The 23,451-nt window shown below is 40.7% G+C and overlaps 2 protein-coding genes across 4 annotated transcripts in view; one reads left to right on the top strand and one right to left on the bottom strand.

Annotated features, from left to right (window-relative positions):
* CRIM1 (cysteine rich transmembrane BMP regulator 1) overlaps positions 1–12,367 on the top strand; it is a 188,765-nt gene extending 176,398 nt beyond the window's left edge. The window contains exons 14-17 of one of the 2 annotated variants that reach the window (XM_069495226.1): positions 480–674; positions 7,000–7,122; positions 8,317–8,507; positions 9,781–12,367. In XM_069495226.1, the coding sequence (XP_069351327.1) occupies positions 480–674; positions 7,000–7,122; positions 8,317–8,507; positions 9,781–9,957 (686 nt within the window). In that variant the 3' untranslated portion in view covers positions 9,958–12,367. The remainder of the gene's footprint in view (positions 1–479; positions 675–6,999; positions 7,123–8,316; positions 8,508–9,780) is intronic. The other variant, XM_069495227.1, reaches the window with a different exon arrangement.
* Positions 12,368–13,376: 1,009 nt separating this feature from the next.
* Positions 13,377–23,451, bottom strand: part of FEZ2 (fasciculation and elongation protein zeta 2) — a 42,082-nt gene continuing 32,007 nt past the window's right edge. The window contains exons 6-9 of one of the 2 annotated variants that reach the window (XM_069494332.1): positions 21,884–21,964; positions 19,554–19,629; positions 16,784–16,849; positions 13,377–14,285 (exon numbers count right to left, since the gene is read on the bottom strand). In XM_069494332.1, coding sequence (XP_069350433.1) covers positions 14,269–14,285; positions 16,784–16,849; positions 19,554–19,629; positions 21,884–21,964 — 240 coding nt within the window. In that variant the 3' untranslated portion in view covers positions 13,377–14,268. The remainder of the gene's footprint in view (positions 14,286–16,783; positions 16,850–19,553; positions 19,630–21,883; positions 21,965–23,451) is intronic. The other variant, XM_069494333.1, reaches the window with a different exon arrangement.

Below are 23,451 nucleotides of genomic sequence, written 5' to 3'. Positions count from 1 at the left end.
CATGCAGCATGACTAAAAAATTAAAGAAATGGTTATCTCGGTGCTAATTCGCGCTCTGGGGTTGCAGGGGAAACCTACTAGGTCCCTGTGGTGTTGCTGTTACCATTCCTTACAATTCCCGAGTATCATTTACAAAAACCATTAACTGAAAGTAGGAATTCCTGTAAATTTACTCCACTAGATTTTTTATCAAGCTCTTCATCTCTTTCTAGATGACAAGCTAGTGACACTTACCCAGTGGGTATTATTCCCATCTGGTTGTTACAGTTGCCGCCCTGTGCCAGCCTCAGTAGCCCTGGGTCAGGTTCAGGCCACAGGATGAGAGTTCTGAGCGTCCTCCTAGGACAGTGGCCACAGGGGACTGGGGAAACAAAAGTCTTGCAGGGTTCTGGAAATCCTAAAGCGTATTTGTCACATAGGATAAGATAATGTGCTTGGTCACATCAAGCAACTTCACCATGTGCTGTTCTTTTCACTAGAAGACACGGTGCCGAAGAAGGTGGTGTGCCACTTCAGCGGGAAGGCCTATGCCGACGAGGAGCGGTGGGACCTTGACAGCTGCACCCACTGCTACTGCCTGCAGGGCCAGACCCTCTGCTCGACCGTCAGCTGCCCCCCTCTGCCCTGCGTCGAGCCCATCAACGTGGAAGGGAGTTGCTGCCCAATGTGTCCAGGTATCTAGGCCACCGGCCTTGCATTTGTCAAGCTGTAACGTCGATCTAAGATGGGACTAGAGCAGAGCCAGAACCTGCTCGCTGGCTCACTAGTGCCCATGGCTCGGGTGTGCCAGGCCCAGCTAAGGTCCTCCCGCACAGAGACCTGGGGCAGCTTGGAAAACGGTGTCCATCCAGGTGAGAGCCAGGTTTTGGTTCCATGCCAGGATTGCTCTGGTTCTTCTGATTTCTATTCTCTAAACTTTAGTGGCACTGTGGCCTTATAGGTATAACCGACCTGTTAATGACACTTGCCCTGTCAGAGTAGCACAGTTTTAATGCGGTGTTAAGACGAGCCTAGTGAAAAAGGTCCAGGATCAGACACAGTAGGGGGATATGGTTTAGAGCCGTTGCAATGTGAATACATACCTGAACCAACGTGGAAAACCTGCATTTAAAGAATATAGTCCTGGTTCATCCTTTTTTCAGTTCATCAGTTCCAGCCAGTGCCCATAGCTGTCACACGCAGCCTTGTCCCAAGCCCTCAGCTGGACTTTCCATGTCTACCCACACAGGACGTCGCCGCTGAGCACGCCCCAGCTGGCCGTCGTGCCTGCATCCTTCCCCACCTCCCACTCTTCACGTAGCTGCTTCGTTCTTCTCTTGGTTTTAAACCTAAGCCCCCACCGCTGCCCAGGTCCTCCCCCAGGCCTTCTCCTTGTTTCCATGTCTGGTCTCCTGCCTCTGATCCCAGGAATGCAGGACCCAAACTCTTGCCATGGCGGCTGAACCCCCAAAGACGCAGACTCCCCCGGCAGCATCGACCCCACAGATCTCACTCTGAGATCCCACTGAGGCCCGTAGCGAGTCGGGAGCCTTTCTCTCTTCACCTCGATTCCCATGTTTTCTTGCAGCGTTAATTATAGACTCTTGCTCTGTTCAACATAGTGAGCTGGGATCCATGCCAGTTTAGAAGTACATCTCTACAACTGCGAAAGGAGGCAGTTAGTTAAACCCAAAGAGTTTAATTGAGTTCGGTACATGTTGGCCTTTGTTCAGGTGAGTCCCAATTGAGCATTTCCAAACATGTCCATTTATCCCCTAAACAGGATAGGATGTTCTGCCAGGTCAGGAGGTTGAACCATTTTCAGAGCCCTCAGTTGGGTACTCTTCATAGTTTAGTCTCACTGCTCTTGTCTAAGGTGTAAATTGAGAGTCAGAGGTTCGCTCAGGTGATACTTTATCACTTGCTGTGTGTATGGAGAAAAGGAAATTCGTAAGTGTTTTGAAGAAGAATAAGGAAAAATGTGTGATTTCCCACTGGAGTTGTTCCATCTAGTATATGCCACCTGTGTTTCATAAGCTTCATACCAGATTTTCTAATAATATGCTTTTAATGACATAAATGATGAAACTTGACCACAGTGATTCATCCAAGATTCACTGAATGCCTGTTTTGTGCCAAGCACCGTTCTAGGCAGTGGGGAGACAGTAGCGCCCGTGTGGCTTACGTTGTCATAGGGAGAGACAGGCAGCAACAGGTGAACAGCAAATAGACAGCGACAAGGCAGGGATCAGGCCATGGAGAAAAGCACAGAAGACAGGGGGCAGGGGGAGGTGGGACGGGTGGCTTTGTTTTGTACAGGATGATCAGGTAGCGCCTCACCGGTAAGGTGAGATTTATATAAAGACCCAGAAGAATCGCAGGAGTCGGGGGGAAGAGGCACAACCTCTGGGTGTAGCCAGAGCCAAAGCCCTGCAGTGGGGCCGTGCTGTGCGTGTTGAAGGAGGGCAGGCGTCTGTGTGGGTGGGACTCGGTGAGCGAGGACACGGTAAGAGACGAGATGCAGAGCAGCCACGGCCAGGCACGGGGAGTCTCACGGGTGAGTGCAGGATTGTGTCGAGAGGTGGAAACCCAGAGGGTTTGGAGTGGGGGAGTGATGGGATGTGACTGAGCTTTTAACAGGATTTCTCTGGGGCTGGGTTGAGCCTAAGCCAGGGGTGGAGGGTGAGAGTGGAAGCAGAGAGACCAACTTGTAGGCTTTGCTAAGACTCCAGGTGGGAGATGACAGTGGCTTGGACCAGGGTGGCAGCCGTGGAGGTGGAGGTTAGTGGTCAGATTGCAGTTATATTGTAAGAGTGGAATGACTAGGGTTTGCATTACATGTGGGGAGTGAGAGGCAGGGAGGAGCCAAGGGTGACCGTGACATTTGTGGGCTAAACCATGGAGTTGCATCTGTGGGGGTAAAGTCACTTTGGTTTGGGGCACTTTTAGTTTGAAATACCCATTAGACATCGAACTGGAGATAATAGTGGTGGAGGCAAAGTCTAATGAAAGTAGTTTCAAAAGAGAAGGGGAGGGGTGAACTGGATGCAGTGGTTATACAACTCTTGATACAGACCATGAGTGCTAAGTTCAAGAATACGATTTTCTGTGAAGTCACGTGGCCTTGGAGGGTTTCATAGAGAAAGGATTTTACTAGCTCTCGAAGGACAGCTGGGCTCTCTTCACTGTAGTGAACAGGGTAATCTGACCAAAGACCCTGAGATGGGAAAGGTCAAGGTCATGCCCCTGGAGCAGTGAGTTCTAGTAGCAAGAGGTAAGGACAGAAAAGATAGCTTTGGCCAAGATTTTTAGGGCCTTAATTATTAAATGAAGAGTATAGACTGTCCTTTGTAGGAAGTGAGGAGGCTCATTGTTAAGCAGATGAGTGACATGATCCCAAAGGTGTTTGGGGTAGACTAACAAGGTGATATGCAGGAAGGACCAAAGCAGAGAGAGACCAGAGGCCAGGACAGCTGGAACATGCCTTGCAGATGCTCTGCGGTGTGACCCCAGGGACCCAAATTCAGGTGTGGTGATAGGCATAGGGGTAAGATTCATTGTTCTCAGTTTGTGAGCTTAATAAGAGAGAGTGCAGATATTGCTAGCGTCCTTGTTCATCACTAGAGATTTCTCCAGTGACTTCTCAGTTTTTAGTTATTGTTGGGTTGAAATTTAATTTCTGTTGGTAACTCTCCTTTCTGCATCTGTTGTAATATTAATCCATCACTTCTCCATCGTATCCCTAAGCAAATTTTGCATTTAGTTAAGCTTTCGCCACTTTCTATTGGATCCAGTGTGGGCTTCCAGGCAGGCCGGATTCCTATACGGTTCTCTCATCAACCCACTGTGCAATCTTATTCAAGGCTCTTCACCAACGTTTCCATTCCTCATCTGGATAGCATATGCCACCTCCCAGAAAGGCCGTGAGGATGGAGAAAATGATGGTGGGGGAGCACGGCCTGGTCTATCCAGCAAACAGGAACCTTGCTTTGTCCTCTGGACATAGCACCTCACATTCTGGATAGCCTCCCGCTCTATGTGGCCATCTTTGGGTATGAGTAACCTGAGAGCTGGTTAGCACTTGTTCCATTTACAGAAGAAACAGGCTCAGGAAAGTTAAGTGAGCTATCCAAAGTCATGCAGCTAGTTAGCAGAAGTCTGGAACTCCTGGTCCTAAGTTGACTTCAGGTTCCGTCTCCCCAGAAAGGTGGTTCCCTTAGCTTGTGAGCTCCAGCCGTCCTGCCCCATATTCCAGAAAAGGACATTTTAAGGAAGATGACTCTTACAACTGACCAGATGCCTCTGAAAGTAAAACATATCCCCAGTAAGTTGTCTTGGGTTCCTCCAAAGTTCAGATCAAATATGACCGTCCACAAGAGTAATCCTTAATTGTGACCACGTGGCCATGATCTTCGTGGCCTGGCTGGATGTGGTTTTGTGTCAGTCTCGTGGCTCTGCCCATCTGCAATGCCAGTGGCTATACAGGGCTCTTCTAGTAAATTCCAGAAGGGGTTATACTTTAGAGTCTGAGATTGAGTGCAGTCTTTGAGCATAGAAGGCCCAGGTCTAAGCATGGAAACAAATAGCGCCCTCACTTCTTTTTGTTTCTACAAGTATGTTTTTTGCTGAAAGATTTTTTTCTTTTTGGCAAAACTGCTGAGAGGGCAGCTTCGCTCTTAAGTTCAAATTAAAAGGAGATACGACCCTCTCCCCTTGGACTTGAGGACTCTGAACTGGAGCTATAAGTATTTTATTATAAAGAAAAGGAGGTATGGGTGGGTTTTAATCAGAGCCGAACTGACGGTGGTGGAGTGAGCTGATACAAAGGCCAGGCCACGAGCTGCCAGGTGGGGAGAAGCAGCTGTCAGGACTGGTCATCAGGGGAGACCCCTGGAGTGCCAGGACTAGTTCTGCTCGCAGCTGTACCCCGAAACTTAGATCAGTGCCTGCCACGTAGGACGTGCTCAGGAAATGGTGGTGGTATCACTGACGAAGACATCCTCCTTTCACCATAGACAGACCCTTCTGACTTTCCCTACTCTTGCAAAGTGTGGAGCCTTTCTAAACCGCTGTGGGATGGGAACTCACACTGGCGAGCGTCTGTTTGGTGAGGTTTCACCTGAAATCTACCCACATGCAGGTTCAAGGCACAAGAATTCCAAAGCTGCTCTGTACTGCTCTCACCCAGGGAAAAACCTGAGGTGGCACTGAATGGATCCCAGCCCTGAGGCCTCTGCAGAGGCCTTTGCTACTTAGCTGTTGACATTCACAGGTTTGGTGAAATCTCACATTTGCCTGTGACACTGAGGGCTTGGAAGCCAGTGGCAGGGTGGCTCCTGTTGTCATAGGAAGGCTCAAGGCCATGAGCACAGGGGAGGGACTGGGGGATGCTGTGGCACTGGAAGGTGTCACATAAATGTCAGGGTGGTTTGTCTGCCCATACTTATCCAGGAAATTCATAGCACATACCGGGCTTTCTCAGTGGGTGGGTTAAACACCCCCGCAAACACATACCCTTTCAGAATGACCTGGTCCCGACCTGCTGAAGCAGGACCTGTGAGTGTCAGTGTATTTTATAAGTTCTTTGGGTGATTCTGATATGATTAAAAAAAATTGAGAATCACTGGTTTGTACTCAGGCCCCCACTCCTGGAAATGACAATATTTTCAGTAAATACTATTTTTACTTGTAGAATTTGCAGGGACCTATTGGACTTCTGGAAACTATAATAGTTCTTGCCATGTCTTAAGGCCTTATAAGTAAGAAAGCAGAAGACTATTCTTGGAGGCAGCAGGGAAACTTGGGACTCGCAGGACTGCATTTGAATCTCAGCTCTCACGAGATGCATAACCGTGAGCAATTTACTTATCACTCCGAGTTTATTTCCCTGGCTGGGTACTTGTTAAACTCACAGTGGAAGCTTAGCAAGTACTCTCTACTGTCACTTTCCCCTTCTCCTAAATTCACCTTAAGATTTACTTCTTGAAAGCCTGGTAACTTTGGAATAGAAAACTCTGAGAAGAAAAGATCATTAATCCTATTTTAATTTATAGACAGTGTATTTTATTTTGGTCTAAATTAGGCTATAGTGAGTATTTAGGATTATAAATGTTGAGTAACCGCTTTCTAAAAATCAGTTATAATATGGCAGGATCTGGCCAAGAGGAAGTACATGCATGATGCAGACTTACTGTCATGTCACATTTTGAAAACAGAGATTCTTAAGAATTAATTTTGTTAAAATGTGGGGCTAGTTGTGGTCAGCCAGATGAAGTGTAGATACAAAAATGTCTCAGGAGCTGAGAAGAGCATTTAATTTTTTTTCACTGATCCCTTTTAGAACTTGCCTTCAAAAAAAAAAAAAGACCTGCTATTCAGAGTAAAGAATATGCTTCTCCATTAGTTTGGTTTCATGTTGTAGAATAATGCTTATATGATCAGATTGGATAACGTATATATATGTATTGAAGGTCAGTATCCAGTGTAAATGGTTCCAGTGGTAACATAATGGAGATGTGAGACTTACCCAGGCAGCACCTCACAAGGTCTGCCTACAGCCCATTCCCACTTACGGGGACAGAGTGGAGGCGAAATGGCCAAGAAATGCATCAAGAGTGGACAGTGCTTTAACTTTTTCAAGTTCTGCTGACATAATTTTATATAAATGATTCAACACTCATGGATTAAAGATATTTAGCCGACAGAAAGTAAATCATTTCATTTCAACCAGTCCCCATCAGCTCACACAAAACCATAGAGCCAACACCATTTGGCATGAAAAAGCAGAGTTTTTGACCCTGGTGGAGAAGAAAACTTTTTTCTTTTAAATATTATAAGACGTGTTTCCCACCGTTGCAAAGCTAGCGACTCACTAGCATTAGTGATGTTAAGTGCGGAAACAGGATCTTTCATGTCCCAGGAAATACTGTACTGAAATGAGTACCATTTGGATTAAGGATACAAAAGCCAACGATAAGTCAGCTTCTCCGTCATCTTATAAAGAATGTTCCCTTCTTTTAGAAATGTATGTCCCAGAACCAACCAATATACCCATTGAGAAGACAAATCATCGTGGAGAGATTGACCTGGAGGTTCCCGTGTGGCCCACGCCCAGTGAAAATGACATCATCCATCTCCCTAGAGGTAAGCATGTCAGTTGAGAGCTGTCTGGTCTTCTATATGGTCTGCTTTGGTTTTTTCTAATTTTTAAAATGTCCTGTGAGTAACTTTTTAAATGGCTTGCCCAAGTGAATTCAAATAACTACTGTAGGAAGACTGACTTGGCTGAAACATGTTTAACACCACACGTTAATAACATAAGTCGGCACATAACTGCATCAAATGCCTCCTTCCTGGCCCTACGTGCTCAGAAACTTTGTGGTGATGGGAAGAAATTGCTCTAGTCCTAAGAGCTTGTATCTGGAATTTCTGACCCATCTCGCAAGTTGGTATGTGTGAATAAACCTTGTAAGCAGAGTGATAATGAATTATTCACTGTCCCTGTGGATTCTGTACTAAGCATTTATGCCTTAGGTTAACCTCTACACTTCTGGGTATTTTTCACTTTGTGATAGTTCAGGTTATTACATGTGTTGATTTTTCTAGTCACCAGGTTTATTCTGTGGTTTTTTTCCTTGTCCTGTCCTTTCAGTTGTATATAATAAAGATGTTACTTTGTTTGTCAGCTGCCAATATTTCCCTTCTCTATAAAAGCAAACCTCTTCTTGATCAAAATAATATAAACTTGCCTTAGCTGTGACCAGTACTGCCTCCTGTGTACTCTAAGCACCTTTTCCAAATGATTGCTGTACAGTTTTTACAGTATTTCTTTTGGAAGAAGCAGTATTCAGCACTTGAGAGATTAATTGTCTGTTACTCTAGATAGTCTAAATGTTATGCTTGGATCAAGCCAGATGACCAGAGAGCCAAATTCCTGGACCTCGTGTTTTGGCTCCTTGTATAATTGTTCTGACTGAGTGTGCGTTAGCATTATGCTTACATTCATTCAGCCAATGAGTATTGGTGCCTGCTGTGCACCAGGCACTGTTCTAGATGCTGGGCTTGGGTCATAAGAATAGCCGTACTTACTGTAGTATGTTGAGGACCTGTGCCTTGCCTAGTATCCCTGTTATAAAGTCCCTGATCAGAAATTTCCTTGTGTGTCACTAGCCCTCAGCTCTACGAAGGGCTCTTCGGATCAACGTTAGACTTTAATCATGTTTTTAGCCTCAAAGTACTAAGAAGCAGTAAAACCAAGTTGCTGATCTCTATTTGCAATGTAATTAAAATAATCCTTAAAAATTCTTGTGATCTTTTTTTTTTTTTTTTCCCTCCTAGATATGGGTCACCTCCAGGTGGATTACAGAGATAATACCAGGCTGCACCCAAGCGAAGATTCTTCACTGGACTCCATTGCCTGGGTTGTGGTTCCTATAATAATATGCCTCTCTATTATAATAGCATTCCTGTTCATCAATCAGAAGAAACAGTGGATACCACTGCTTTACTGGTATCGAACACCAACTAAGGTACCACCCTGAGAAAGTTAGTCTTTTGAATGGTGAAACTAGGAAAGCTCACACTCATATTCTCTTAAAATTGCTTGAAACCTTTTATATTAATCAGTGAAATTTTTACTTTGTAATTCATAGGCCTCAAATACACATCAGGCTGTAGCAGTCAAATACACAGTACTTGCCTGGGCCTGGATTGATCACTGGGTGAATTATCCAATTGGTTAATGAATCCTGACCTTTCATGGCTCCAATTTCCTTGATGTACTTTAAAGTTTTCAAATGAACAATACGTCTGGATTGATTCCCAAATCGTTGTTTGTATTAGACATTAAAACTTGATCACCTGGAATTTCTCAATCGTCTATAAACTTAGAATTGGGAGAGAAAAGGGAGAATACTGCTCAGAGGGCAAGAAGAAAGCTGGAAGATAGTGAGCATGTACAAAAGTCCAAAGGACAAGTCGATGCATCAAAGGCCAGCATGAGTGGAAAGGTAGCAAAATGAAGAGATGGTAGGAAGTAAGACTAGACTAGGGAGACGGGGAAAGAATACATATTTGATTTCAATACAAATACAAATGGCCTCTGAATCTGTTTTAAAAGGCAAGAACTGTGTTAATTAAGGGAAATCTTAATTCCATCCAACTCTAATTCTACCTTTTGCATTTCATTGGGTTTTTTAAAGAATCATACAACCCTAAAAATTGGAAACAGCCTGAATGCCATCTACCATCTAGTGAACCTTTGCATATAAAATTTGTCAGATCCTCTTGATTTTCTTGTACCAAACATGCACTGGGCACAGCCTCTGTGCTGAGTGAGACACAGTCGCCACCGTCCAAAGCTGAGGAAAGGGACCCTCTCGGAAAGTGCATGAGATGACTAGGTGCAGAGGGGCTGGCCCAGACTGTGATGCTGTTACCCAGCCTGAGTGATCAGAAATTATCCCTTTGTTTTTAAAGTCCGCCTACCTGGTAACTTCCAGTCATTCTTCAACCCTGTTAAAGCCTGTACTTCAGGGATTTGAAACGAGCACTTCACCAATCTTCTTTTGTCAGTTCCTTCATCTCCCAATTTGACATAGTTTCTTGACATTTCACCTTTTAAATGCAATCTGTCAGTATCCCTCAAAAGTGTAGTTGCTACTAGATTAGGATGTAATATTCCACGTGCAGTCTGTCAACGAATTGTGAAACTATTTATCTGGTTTGAATCAGGTGCTAAATTTCTGTTCATTTGGGATATGTAAAGCAGCTAATTGTGCTTTTTCTCTTCTCATTAAATAGCCTTCTTCCTTAAATAATCAGCTGGTGTCTGTGGACTGCAAGAAAGGAACCAGAGTCCAGGTAGACAGTTCCCAGAGAATGCTAAGAATTGCTGAACCAGATGCAAGATTCAGTGGCTTCTACAGCATGCAAAAACAGAACCATCTACAGGCAGACAATTTCTACCAAACAGTGTGAAAAAAGGCAACTTGGATGAGGTTTTGAAAGACAGAAAACGACTGAATCTGCTCTTAAAAGTAAACTAGAATTTGTGCACTTGCTTAGTGGATTGTATTGGATTGTGACTTGATGTACAGCGCTAAGAACTTACTGGGATGGGCTCTGTCTACAGCAATGTGCAGAACAAGCATTCCCACTTTTCCTCAAGATAACTGACCAAGTGTTTTCTTAGAACCAAAGTTTTTAAAGTTGCTAAGATATATTTGCTTGTAAAATAGCTGTAGAGATATTTGGGGGTGGGGACAGTGAGTTTGGTTGGGGAAATGGGCGGGAGGGTGGTGTTGGGAAGAAAAATTGGTCAGCTTGGCTCGGGGAGAAATCTAGTAAAATCTAAGCAGTTCGGTGGTCCAGAGGATATTTTTTCCTGTTGCTCTGAAGACTGCACTGGTTGCTGCAACGCTCAGGCCTGAATGAGCAGGAAACAAAAAAGGCGTTGCGACCCAGCTGCCATAACCACCTTAGAACTACCAGACAAGCGCATCAGAACCTTTTGATAGCCATCCCAGGTCTAAAGCCACAAGTTTCTTTTCTATACAGTCACAACTGCAGTAGGCAGTGAGGAAGCAAGAGAAATGCGGTAGCAGCATTTCTCTAAAGCGGGTTATTAAGGATATATACAGTTATACTTTTTGCTGCTTTTGTTTTCTTCCAAGCCAATCAGCCAGTTCCTAGCAGAGTCAGCAAATGAACAAGATCTAAGTCATTTCTTGATGTGAGCACTGGAGCTTTTCTTACAACAGTGTGGCAGGAAGGAGGGAGTGGGTGAAGAACGCCAGGCATTTCCAGGGGCTATACTTCATTGTTTGTTGTTGCTTTGTTCTGTTATATTGTTGTTCATAGTTTTTGTTGAGGCTCTAGCTTAAGAAGAGACTTTGTTTTTTAAAGACTATTTGGGGATTTTTTTTTTCCTTTATTATATACTGATTCTACAAAATAGAAACTACTTCATTTTAATTGTATATTATTCAAGCACCTTTGTTGAAGCTCAAAAGAAATTATGCCTCTTTAAACTTTAGCAATTATAGGAATATTTATGTAAGTATCTTATGCTTCAAAAAACAAAAGTATTTGTGTGCATGTGTATATAATATATATACGTATATATTTATACACATACAATTTATGTTTTCCTGTTGAATGTATTTTTATGAGATTTTAACCAGAACAAAGGCAGATAAACAGGCATTCCATATCAATGCTTTTGAACACTTACAAATCTTCTGAATAACACAAAATCTCATTCTACCTGCAGTTTAATTGGAAAGATGGTGTATGTGAGTGTGTGTGAATGTGTGTGTTTGTGTGCATGTACACCCTGAGCAGTTAGCATCCCACCTGCTATGGAAAAGGGTAGTCCTTTATTAAAATCTTATTCTTCAATTGGATTTGCTTTCAGTTGGTTTTCAATTCCCTCACTGGCCAGAGACATTGATGGCAGTTTTTATCTGCATCACTAATCAGCTCCTGGATTTTTTTTTTTTTTTTCTCAAACAACTGTTTGAAACAACTACTGGAATATTGTCCACAATAAGCTGGAAGTTTGTTGTAGTTTGCCTCAAATATAACTGACTGTATACTATAGTGTTAACTTTTCAAACAGCTCTTAGCACTTTTATACTAATTACCCATTTGTGCATTGATTTTTCTTTTAAAAATGCTTGTTGTGAAAGACACAGATACCCAGTATGCTTAATGTGAAAAGAAAATGTGTTCTGTTTTGTAAAGGAACTTTCAAGTATTGTTGTAAATACTTGGACAGAGGTTGCTGAACTTTAAAAAAAATTAATTTATTATTATAATGACCTAATTTATTAATCTGAAGATTAACGATTTTTTTGTCTTAGAATATCAAAAAGAAAAAGAAAAAGGTGTTCTAGCTGTTTGCATCAAAGGAAAAAGATTTATTATCAAGGGGCAATATTTTTATCTATTTCCAAAATAAATTTGTTAATGATATATTACCAAAATAAATTGACATCAGCCTGATTAGTATGAATTTTCTTGACAATTAATCCATTCCTGGCATAAAAAGTCTATCAAAAAAATTATAAATGCTTGCTTTTTGTTTTTTCAATCATGGCCATATTATGAAAATACTAACAGGATATAGGACAAGGTGTAAATTTTTTTATTATTTTAAAGATATGATTTATCCTGAGTGCTGTATCTATTACTCTTTTACTTTGGTTCCTGTTGTGCTCTTGTAAAAGAAAAACAAATATAATTTCCTGAAGAATAAAATAGATATATGGCACTTGGAGTGCACCGTAGTTCTACAGTTTGTCTTTGTTTTCTTCAAAAAACAAAGCAGTAAGGGGATTATTTACAACGTGGTTCTTGGCAGTAAATAAACACTGAGTCGAAATCACACAATGTAACTTTCAAAAAGATCCAGATCAGAAAGACGAATCGTCTTTAAGGTTGCCAGTTCAATGATCCTCCGGCATCACAAGAACAGCCTGCCCTGTGCCTCTCCGCAAAGAGCCCTGGCCAGACGGTACAGAGGTACACCCCCAGAGGACACGGCGCGGGGGTGCCGTTCTTAGACAAAAACCTACCTGTGTCAGAGGTCAGACACGTGCTCAGCAGGCACAGGAGGGTTGTGGTGGGAAAGCCCACAGCAGTGTACACCAAGCACCATCAGGAGAAACCAACTACAAGGGGACTCTGAGTTGATAGGGAAAAAAATAGGCATATTTTCATACATTTTGGAAGGAGCTATAAACAGAGCATTGTTGAATCTCTTCAAAACACATTCTTCCCCCAAGGACTTTCTGCTATGTTGTATACATTTTGAAGCTAGAGTTAAGTACATAGGCATAGTTTTTACAAACCGAGGTCAAATTAAATTAATATTAAGTTGGCGTCTTCATCAATTCACAGGGAAGGGGCACATACGTTTCACATACCCCTAGGAAACGGCTGATATGCCAAGCGGGCACAAACTTCAAACAGGCTCCTGCCTTTGCAGTCCTGGTGTCGGTTACAGAGTGGAGTAAGGAATGCAGCTAGCCCTCTGTGCTCACAGATGCTTAAGTGGAAATTCAAAAGCCCCCCGCTAGCAGGTCCCACATAGACTCTTACGCACTTGTGGTACATAAGAGAGGGAGCTGCCATAGCTGTTGGAAGGTCTCACAGCCTCCAAAAAGGAGCAGGACTTGTTACTCCACAGCAGCCCAGCACAATCTGGAAAAGTCCCTCTCCCCTCCTGAGCAACATGGCGCTAGTCAGGGCTTCACCAGCTCACAGGCTGTAGCAAGAGACTCCGTGGAATAAGGGAATGGCCCTCGCACTGCAAGGGGAAAAAAAAAAAAACCCAAAAGTACAACAAAAACTCCCAAAAATAAGGCTTTCAAGCATACATTACTTTTTTTTTTAATTTATTAAATGCCATTGACTGGAACTGGCAAACATGCTCGTGACCAATGATACATGGATGAGTAGCTGTTTCTAACATTAGTACTTTAGGAAAATGCACAGGCGTGAATAAAACAAAACACAGTGACGGGAAGTGGGCAGTGCTGCAGCAGTTTCTTAAGCACCTTAAAAGATACAAACTCCTTTTAAAGTACACTTCACAGACACAGGAAACAACATTTAAACATCTAAAGTTAAATAATATTCTGAAACTGAATGACAATGGTTAAAATTTGAACAATGGTAAAAAAGCAGCAAGCTATAAAATCAGTCATCTTGGACAGTTTCGATGTGCAGTACTAAGCCAAAGTAATGCATATTCTGGTTTTGCTTTTTCAAGAACAGCCCAAGTTTGTTAAGATTCAGTCTCTCTGGACAATACTGGTAGGTAATATTTATACTGACAACTCTCATAAAAATCAGTGCTGGTTCTTACCGTCACTCAATTTATAGTATAAATCTCCCAATGCTTTAATCTAGTTCTTCAGTGCAGTTTAGGTATCGAAAGCCATAAAAACTCAAATGGGCGTACTGTCAGTTAATGAAAAATATAACTGTTACATGCACAATTAATAGTACTCTCCCTTACTCTACTAAGAGAACAGTTCATAATTAGTAGTAGATTGAACAAAAGCCATCTCTAGAATAAGAAATAGTGCTCCTATTTCTCTCAGTTCTATAAAGAATTAGTGAAGTCATGATCTGTTAATACTGAATCACAAACCCAAGTTCAAGTGTGCTGAGTTTCCAATAGCAAGAAGGTGATGGTTGCCAGCTTTCAGAATAACGCTACAGGAACTCTAGCTCGCAGTCCACAGAAGATAAAGCTGCTCCTGGAGTAACGCTGCTGCTCTATGTAGGACACAGAACTAGAGGAAGAAAAAGACAGCGTTTAGATAGAAATGTATTTCTTGTACATTTACACCAAATGTATATACATTTTACATGTATATAAAAACACCAAGTAATGAGAACTACATATTAATGCAAGGATCTATAAAGTAGCAATTTTTTTTTTAAAAAGGGGGGGGCTTTAAGAGGCTGTACTCAACAATGATAAGTTCTCTCAAGACAGATTTATTAGAATTTCCCAGAAATGAGACACCAAAAGGCCATGTCTCTTAGGGTACCACTAGGAGACAGAAGCCCAGAATGTTAGCTCTGTTCCGTAAGGCTTGTGACACAGCAAACAGGCTCCCTGGTGGAAGTCAAAGAAGGGTGCAAGTTTCTGCACGTTTTTACTCCCGTCTAGGATGGGCACAGCGGCAGCCATGCACACGCTACCTCTGGTTCGACTGTCAAAGGCAGCGGCGGCAGCGAGCTACGGTGGGATAATTAAGCAGGTGTGAGAAAGAGCAGCTCAATTAGCCCATCCAGTGCCTATCCTAGCTGAGGCCAAATGAGGCCTCTTTTCTACCTTCTTTCACTTCTGACCTTTGCATTAAAACTAAGATGGTATATTTAGGCAGCCAAGCCACACTCATCTGTATTAAAACAATGACAAAGCCCAGCCAAAAAGGAAGGTGAGTTCTCTCCCCTGAGCATCATCCACCTCCCAAAGTGTCCCCAAGAAAGAAAACAGGTAACCAGCTGTGAATTTCCAGGATGGGTGGAAAAGAGCATTTCAAGTGACCCCACATCAGGACCGTCCCCACACCCCTGAATACCTCTCTCCATGTTATACTCCCTTCATCTTTTTGGACTACAGGGTCTCCGCTGTAGTCTGAATCCTGGCTGCTTTTCCACCCAGTCCTCACAGTACAAAGCCAAGACAAAACCACAATACATGCACACGAACAGCTCATCAGAAGCAGGTACAGAAGAGATAGAACTGGGCTTACAGACAGGAGCCAGCGGCCCGAGCATGAGGAGCAGAATTAGATGGGTGCTGCTTCCCTAAGGCATGCGGTATAGGTAGGTTCACAATTACAGGCCTAGGTTTTCAGAGTAAAAAATTAAAAATCATTTTTCCCCAGAGCACTCTGTTCTCTGGGTCATAACATCCTTCCAAGCAGTCAAATGCTAAAATAGCTAGAGAATGCTTCAGAAGCTCATTCTATCTCTGGCCCTCATGGCAGTGCCCGAGGGACCCACTACAATTAAAATTTAAGACATGTTCTTTGTGTTCGTCTCATTCCTGTTTCACATCTAGAAGAACAAACCTCAGAACAAATCCAGCTTTCATACCAATGCTAGCACAACACAAAAAGCAAACAAAGATGTCAGGTATTACCAAAAAAAAAAAAAAAATCAGAATTTAATAGGGAGAAAAAGCCCTCGACCAGAAAACCAGCTTATTTAAAAATGATGTCAATTCAGTCTGTTCTACCCCAGTGTTAACCCACTAATGGCGGGCTCACGTTTTTAAATCCATGTCAAGTCTCTTACACGTGACACTTTATTATTCACTGAGAGCACCCTGTGCGTACTACTGAAGAAAAGTCCCATCTGAGATACTTAACATCTCGGAAATCCTAATCTTCTGATGCTCAGCTAACTGAGGGAGAAGAGAGAGAACCCAAAGAAGAATAATGTTACTAGAAGAGGACTGCACTCAAAATTGGATCAAACACTAACTAGATGCATTTTGTGATGCTTTGAAAATCTGCTGTCTGAATAACTGTTACTTTTAAAAAATAATTTCATTCAAAAGTATTAGTTTTGCCTATAATTAAGTTCTTCAGGCCTCTCTTTATCAACACATTTTGCTCTTTCTTCAGGAGGGTAAGTAACTTCTTCACTTCTCAAAAACACTCTTCTTTTGCCTCATCAATATTCCCATCTTGTGTGATCCTGATCCTTGATCTTGCTCCGAAGATTCATGGCTGGATTTTCACTGTCCTGGGTTTATGAAAGTCCATTCTTTTTATTCCCCCCTCCCTTCCCTGTCCCTTACACCAATCCCTTTTGTATTCCCTTTGGCACTGTTCACAGATCTGACCGTTCCTTCCTTCCTTCACCTCTCCTCACTAATGATCTGTCCTCTGTGCTTTTCCACTGTCCCCAAGATGACAGAGACCACCCTTCTCAAATCTTTCAGCATCCATGTGCCAAGGCGTGACACCCACACATAATTATGGCAATATCTTACTAATTTTCCTCTACTGTCTTCCTCAAGCTTTATAATTTAGCTGCAAAAAAAAAAATTATTCCCAGCCCAGGACCTCAAATAAAAGTTAAATATTATATAACCATAATTTCGAATGTTGGTGGTAAAAGTCAGTCATGGATCTGTATCCTCACTTTGTACAGTAAGATTAATAAAAGTGCATTTGAAAGTTACTTTTTTAATCTATGAGCAAGACAATATAGTTACTGACTAATCAAAACTTCCCAGGCATTGCACATATACCATTATAAAACTCACCTTTCAGTATATAATCAGTTAATAAGCTCGGAACTTTTTCACTGTCCTCCTTCATGGCACGAAGAACTACAAAACAAAGGAGAAAAGGGAAAAAGGCAACAACTGAAAATTCAGATCCAAAATAATATTTCATTTCAATCATTGTAGCCCTAATCTTAATTATGTAACTGATTCATACAAATATTCCCTTAGTGTAATAATCTATAATAACAGTAAAGGCTCAAAAATGTGAGTAATTTCTTATTTAGGTAAGAATACCCCATTTATCTGGGAGTTATTTCCCTGATTTAAAACTTCCAGACAGTAGAGGCAGGAAAGAGGAACTGGGTTATTTACACAAAGCCTCCCCTCTGTCACCATAAATACTGGAAAGTGGGTTACTGTGACATGTACTCCCAGGAACTCTGTGGAATGGGAGGACCTCAGTGCTGCCGAGCTAGCAAACTGGGGAAACACTTAGATAAATGGATAGTTAGCTATACTCTCCAAGGAGCATATCTGCTGGGCTTCTTGGAAACTTTTAAAGAAAAAAAAGACAAAATGAAGAACAGACTTCCATGAAGCACCAGGCACCTGCCAGGGTACCTATTCCTTCTGTACTATGGAGGAACCCAGGTGAATTAGACTCACCCTAAAGGAATCTTTGAGGATTTTATCTTCTAGGTAAAGACCGATATAGAAAGAAGAACCACGTAGTATGTCTTCTGTTTTATTTTTTTTTAAATCTATACCATCCAGGTAGAGATAAAACTCACAAATACTGTATTAGAACAGTGACTACCAACTCAAATGTTCTCCAGAGCACCACGGTGAAAACATCTCCCTGTTTTTCCCTACACGTATGACCAGGCAACACAGCTTAACTGTCAAGGCAGCCTTCCTGGGTTTACACCCTGACTCTGCTACTTCCTAACTGCATGACATTGAGCGAGTTACTTAACCACTCTTGCACCAAGTTCCTCATCTGTAAAACGTGAATAATAATTTAAATCTCAAAGGCTTGTTATGAGGATTAAGTTACCAATTCAGATATAAAGGTCTTATAATGGTGTCTGGCACATAGTACATGCTATGCAAGTATTAGCCATAACTAACACTACTGATAGGATTAAAATTCTTTTCACTATTATTATTGAGCCTGCGATCCCCTGCTAATAGGTTTTATAAAGCATGTCACATATCTATAAACACTGTGACTATCTCCACAGGGCTCTTCTTTTGGAAAGAAAAGAATCTTTGGACCACAAGATGTCCAAAGATTCCAAACTGTGTCAATCTATGAAGACATTTTGATGTTGGAATTACAATGACTTCAGTTTGACCAAGTCAGTGTCCTTGATCTGAAAAGCTGAGGCCTGCCAGTAATTCCTGGTTTATGAGCAATATGTATGTTCCCCTCTTTAGAGGGCTTACTTACTATTGTTCAGTATTTCTGCTTCCAATCATGTTTTAAGGTTTTTTGTTTTTTTTTTTAACTTCTATATAAAATCACATACCAAAAGCCAGCATCATTAAAAGTACAGTTGCCTGGGAATTAAGAGAGCCAGCCCTGTCATTAACCATTCCCCTGTGTGATCAGGGACACTCGTAACTTCGGGAGTTCTTCCTGAAAATTAGAGGGCTGGTCACCCAGTTAATCTCTTGATTCTTTATTTCAGACTGGCTGGCATCACTTGATTTATCCATATTTAAATATAAAATGTTTTTTAAGTACTGTTCACCAAAGGAAAGGGAAAAAGCCCAGCTTCGCAGGCACGGAGCTAGGAAATAAGACACTTGCTTCTGCCCTCAAGTGTCCCACGCCCTATGCTGTGTCCTGAATTTTCAGAATAAATACCAGCATCACCCAACCAGGTGATGCTCTTTCATGCAGCTCCCTCCTAATTAGCAACTGTCATAAATATTTACAATGAGAAAGAACCCAATAGATCAGCAAATTCAATCTCCCCATTTTAAGAACAAGGAAAACACGGCTGATCGATAAAACGTATCTCAAATCACGCATACGTTAATTTACTTACTATGAGGTAAACAGAGCAAATATTTTTTATCCTAGTTTTACAATGTGAGCAAGAGAGGATAAGTGACTTCCCAGGATATCCCTGAAAATAACAGGGATAGAATCAAAATTTAGGGTTCATTTATGGCTATCATAGGAGATACTTGATATAAAGTATGTTTAAATCTAACAGATTATTTTAAAACGCAAGCCTCTTGCGAAGGTGGAGTATCTATGTCCACTTTGCTCGCTGAAGTATCCCAGGTGTCCAGAACACGACCTGGCAGAGTAGGCCCTCACCAAACACTTGATGAACAAATGCATGTTCTTAAAACATTACTATCAATTAACGTTCTGCCTACAACTACTACCTTGGGTTCTACATTCTTAAGAAATAATTGTTTATCGTAATCTGTCCTATTCAGTTACTGACAACCATAGATATGTAAGATCCATGGAGCATTTTATTGATAAATGGATATGTTCTTAAGCATACAAGAAACGATATTCAAGTGATATTTTCCCCAAAAGTTTAGCTCATAAATATTTCAAAAGAAAAACATAAAAAATACAAATCGACACGAGAGTGTTATGTTTGATATCACAACCATTTCTGATTTCATTCTCATAAGAATAAATGATGACACCCATCATTTACTCTCCTCAATTGACAAAACAAAACAACAACAACAAAAATCAGCCAACTAAAATCAGGTGTTTAAGAATCAGCAACAGTAAATCAAGTAACAGTTTAATTTTGTCTTTGCTCACTTTTTGTTAATATTTGAAGATCTTCAACAGATGGTGGTCCATTTTTTTTCTCATAAGGAATGACCGTTGTCAAATACTGCCAAGTTAAAAAAAAAAAAAAAAAAAAAAAACAATGTCACTTAAATCTGAGTTACTTTATCTGTAAAAAATTTAATACAGTTACTAGGTCTACTTTATAAAACAAAATATGAGCTACTTTAGCAATGAAAACACAGTTATACATGGGAATAAAGGTATCTCACTATTTCAGCTGGAACTCATTTTTTTGCCCACCTCTATCTGCTTCATGCAAACTTAGTGTCAACATAAATAACCACTTTTTGCATTTCATTTATTGAAATGTTTCACAGGACTAAGTCTGAGGATGATTATTCAGTTTGTCCATTTTTAAAGTGAAGTCTTATCTAACATTTTCCTTGCATATTTGTAAACACATTTTAAAAATCATAATTTAAACTAAAAACATTTTAACAGTTCTGTACAACAAAGTAACTTCCAAAAGCCAAATAATTGTTTCAGACCACTTTTATTCCGAATGAACAAAATGGTCAACATAAACAACTTTAAAAAACACATACTAGTTTCTTCCAGAAGCTAACAAAGACACATTTACTCAAATAATTTTAGAAATGTATTATTACTATTATTTTTAAATTATTGGGTAAGTAGTTATAAATGTTTTTAGATATTAAAGGAGAAAAGTGACAGTAGAGATTGGCCCAAGGGGAAATTAATAATGAAAATTAATGTCTGAAATTGAAACAAACTGCCTAGGTTCACTACTTGTAAAGGCTCACAAGTAGCAGAGTTATGTGTTATAACTACATCCCATGAAGCATAATCTATTAAATGATTGCCCAGATTCTCCTATTCTGACCACCCCACCAAAAAATATATAGTTCAGTGTATTTTGCATACACACATATAAAAAGCTATTTGTTTTTACTTGTAATTTCTTCCGCCCCACCCATGATTTAGTCCCATTGCTAATCCTCACTGAGTGATCTTATCCTACCCATAACTGAAAAATAAGATGAAGAAAGATGCTTAACAATAACTAGACCTCTAGGGTCCAGAAAAGTAGTAAAACTGAATCATTCCATCTTTAAGAAACTTAGTATTCCACCATCTTTTTGGAGTATACTTCTCCAGCTGTGTAACCAAATAAGTTTCTTTGTAGAAAATTCAAAAAAAAAAAAAAAAAGCCAGAAAGATGCCCTCCTAGGGCTCCACTAATAGCATGTATCAAGCAACTTGGAGAAGCATCAGGGAGCTGCACTTTGACATGCCGGGATACCTGGCTAGGTTTCCAGGCTTCCCTGCCCCTGCTCCCATGTGTCAGGTCAGTTTGGAAGTCATTTTGCCCCATCTTGTGGGTTGAGAGAGGCCACAAGCAGCAGAATAACAAGAAAACCTCAACCACCCTCCCATGGAGCCTCTTTAGGAGCTGCCAATGCCAGTGTGAACCTCCCCTCTTTAATGTTGATTATTTCCCTTGAGAAATACACAACTACCTTCGGTAAAAACTCTAGATATTTGACCTAGGCATTCTTTTGATAAACTACCTACAAGCTACATTCTGCATACCTTCTTAATCTTCACTTAAGAACTAACTTACAGAATTTTTTTTAAGTGGAAATTTCAAATGGTGAAAGGTAATTTTAAGTGCACTCATTAATGTAGATGTGTTTCCCATGTTCATGATACTCCTTAAATCATTATGCAAAAATGTAAATAAAAAGCAAACTGCTACACATTTGACTGCGTATCTTATCTGTGCATGATTTTGTATAAATAACATCTCATGCCTCATTTGGCAGGCAACTGATTTGGCTGACTGTTTAATACACCTTAAAATCACATGAATTTCATTTAAAGGAGATAAAATATACTCTATATATATTTTGAACTAGAATTCTAGTTCGAACATATCAACATCTAGTCTTCTTCCCCGCAAAATGAGATCTTGTTTCTTAGGCTTTTAGAATTACAGCAGCATATTCTATTAATAGTTTAGTTATTTTGACAGAGTTTCTACGCATGCAATATATTATGTCAATATGTTAATATCTATTTGTTTAAAGGTAAAAGTGAGAAACGGAGCTCTAAAACATGTCTTAAAAATGCATTTGGTCTACTGTCCAATTTGAAAATGCTTTTTCTGCAGAGGGAAAGTCTGTTCATTATCAAGACTATAAATATAATGAACTTTGATTTCTCTCTTTTAAGCCATGGTCTTAGTAAATTAGTAAAACTGCCAGCTACCAGGATCTTCACTTACACAGAAAATGAAAAAGCAGAGAACGAGGAAAATAAGGATAACCGAGCACCTGTTTCTCTCCACCTGAATTTCCAAAGGTGTGGCGGAGGCCATTCTGAATGACATTTGAGATCCCTTCCATGCTGAAGCGCTAAAGGCAGCAATATACGGCCCGGAAGAAAAGGACAGAGAAAGAAGTTCAAAGACTATTAGTAAGAATGTAACATGATGACTTATGTGCCCAAGAGGCAAGCAGTTAGAAAATGCCACTACTCATCCAGATAAAGCAGACAAAATCATGCTGTTTTTAAAATGTTTTGCTTCCATTTCTTTGCGAGTCAAATGCAAAAGCAACTGCTTTTCTGCTACTATGTTCATGAAGATTTTTCCTAATATAGCTGATAAGTTTATTCCAATGTAAACATCATAAGCTGTACACATGCTTGTTTTACACAAAATTTACTAATTTTTAATATACCTTTTGATATTATTTACCTACATTTTATCAAAAGTCTGAAAACATAATATGAACAGTATGCATATTTTCAGCCTAGGTTTGCATATTTCTACCATCAGTGTGGAGAACGTTAACATAACATTTAGCAAAGGAAAATGCTGTTACTTGGAGAGCAGACCATTGCCGGTTCCCACTCAGTCTTCAGGCCACCTGCCATTGCCTTAGTGAGGGAAATGTGACTTGGAAGACGGCACATGCTTCCGGGAGAGCAGCATGGGCCCCATTTGCCAGCCTGGCCCCCAAAAACCTCTACAAAGACTTCCACTCTGTTTCTAGGAAACAATTCCAGCTTCTTTATCCCAGCAACCTCCAAGACTTCCTAGAACTCTTTGTACTGAAAAGGGGATATTTTTTTCCGAAACTACTTATCTTGATTTGTAACCAGTCTACAATGTCACCAGGCACAGTGAAAACAGACTAGCGGCACCTCTCTGGCGACTGAGTCAAAGGAGTTAGATGGATTCTTACAGCATGACTAATTAAGGGGAAAAGCATCGTGAAAAGGAAGTTAAGGCCTGATTCACTGGATGGTTCCTGTCCCTGGAATTTTATAGGGGAAAGTTAAATCAGTAAATGAGTTTGAGAAGTCAACATAAAGAATATGTAACGAGGCCCCAAGGAGTGGAAGAAAGGAAACCAAGGCAATGGTCTCTGCCCTCAAGAAATGTATAGTTTAGTCCAACGGTTCTCAAAGTATGGTCCAGGGACTCACCCAGGAGGTCCCTGAAAATTTCTCAGGGGTCCAAGAGCTTAAAATTATTTTCTCAATACTACTAAGATGTAATTGGTCTTTTTTACTCTCATTCTCTCATGACTTATAGTGAAATACTCCAAATGACAGATTGAATATAGAAGCAGATTTATAAATCTAGCTGTCTTCAGTTAAGCCAGATATTAATGAGATTGACAAAAATGCACAGCAATGACATTTTTCTCACTAAAATACACTACTTATGTAAGAATTAGTGAAACTATTATTGGTATTTTTAGTGAATGAATATTCTTATTTTATCAGTTTTAATTCCTAACACAGTAAATATTGATCAATAGAACCTAGATAAACTAAAGCTTTTTGGAGTCCTCAATAAATTCTTTTCCCCTCAATAAATTTTAAGAGCGTT

The sequence above is a fragment of the Eulemur rufifrons genome, chromosome 19 (assembly GCF_041146395.1).
Source record: "Eulemur rufifrons isolate Redbay chromosome 19, OSU_ERuf_1, whole genome shotgun sequence".
NCBI lineage: Eukaryota > Metazoa > Chordata > Mammalia > Primates > Lemuridae > Eulemur > Eulemur rufifrons.
The sequence above is the reverse complement of the archived record's forward strand: the minus strand, read 5'-3'. Positions and strand labels throughout refer to the sequence as shown.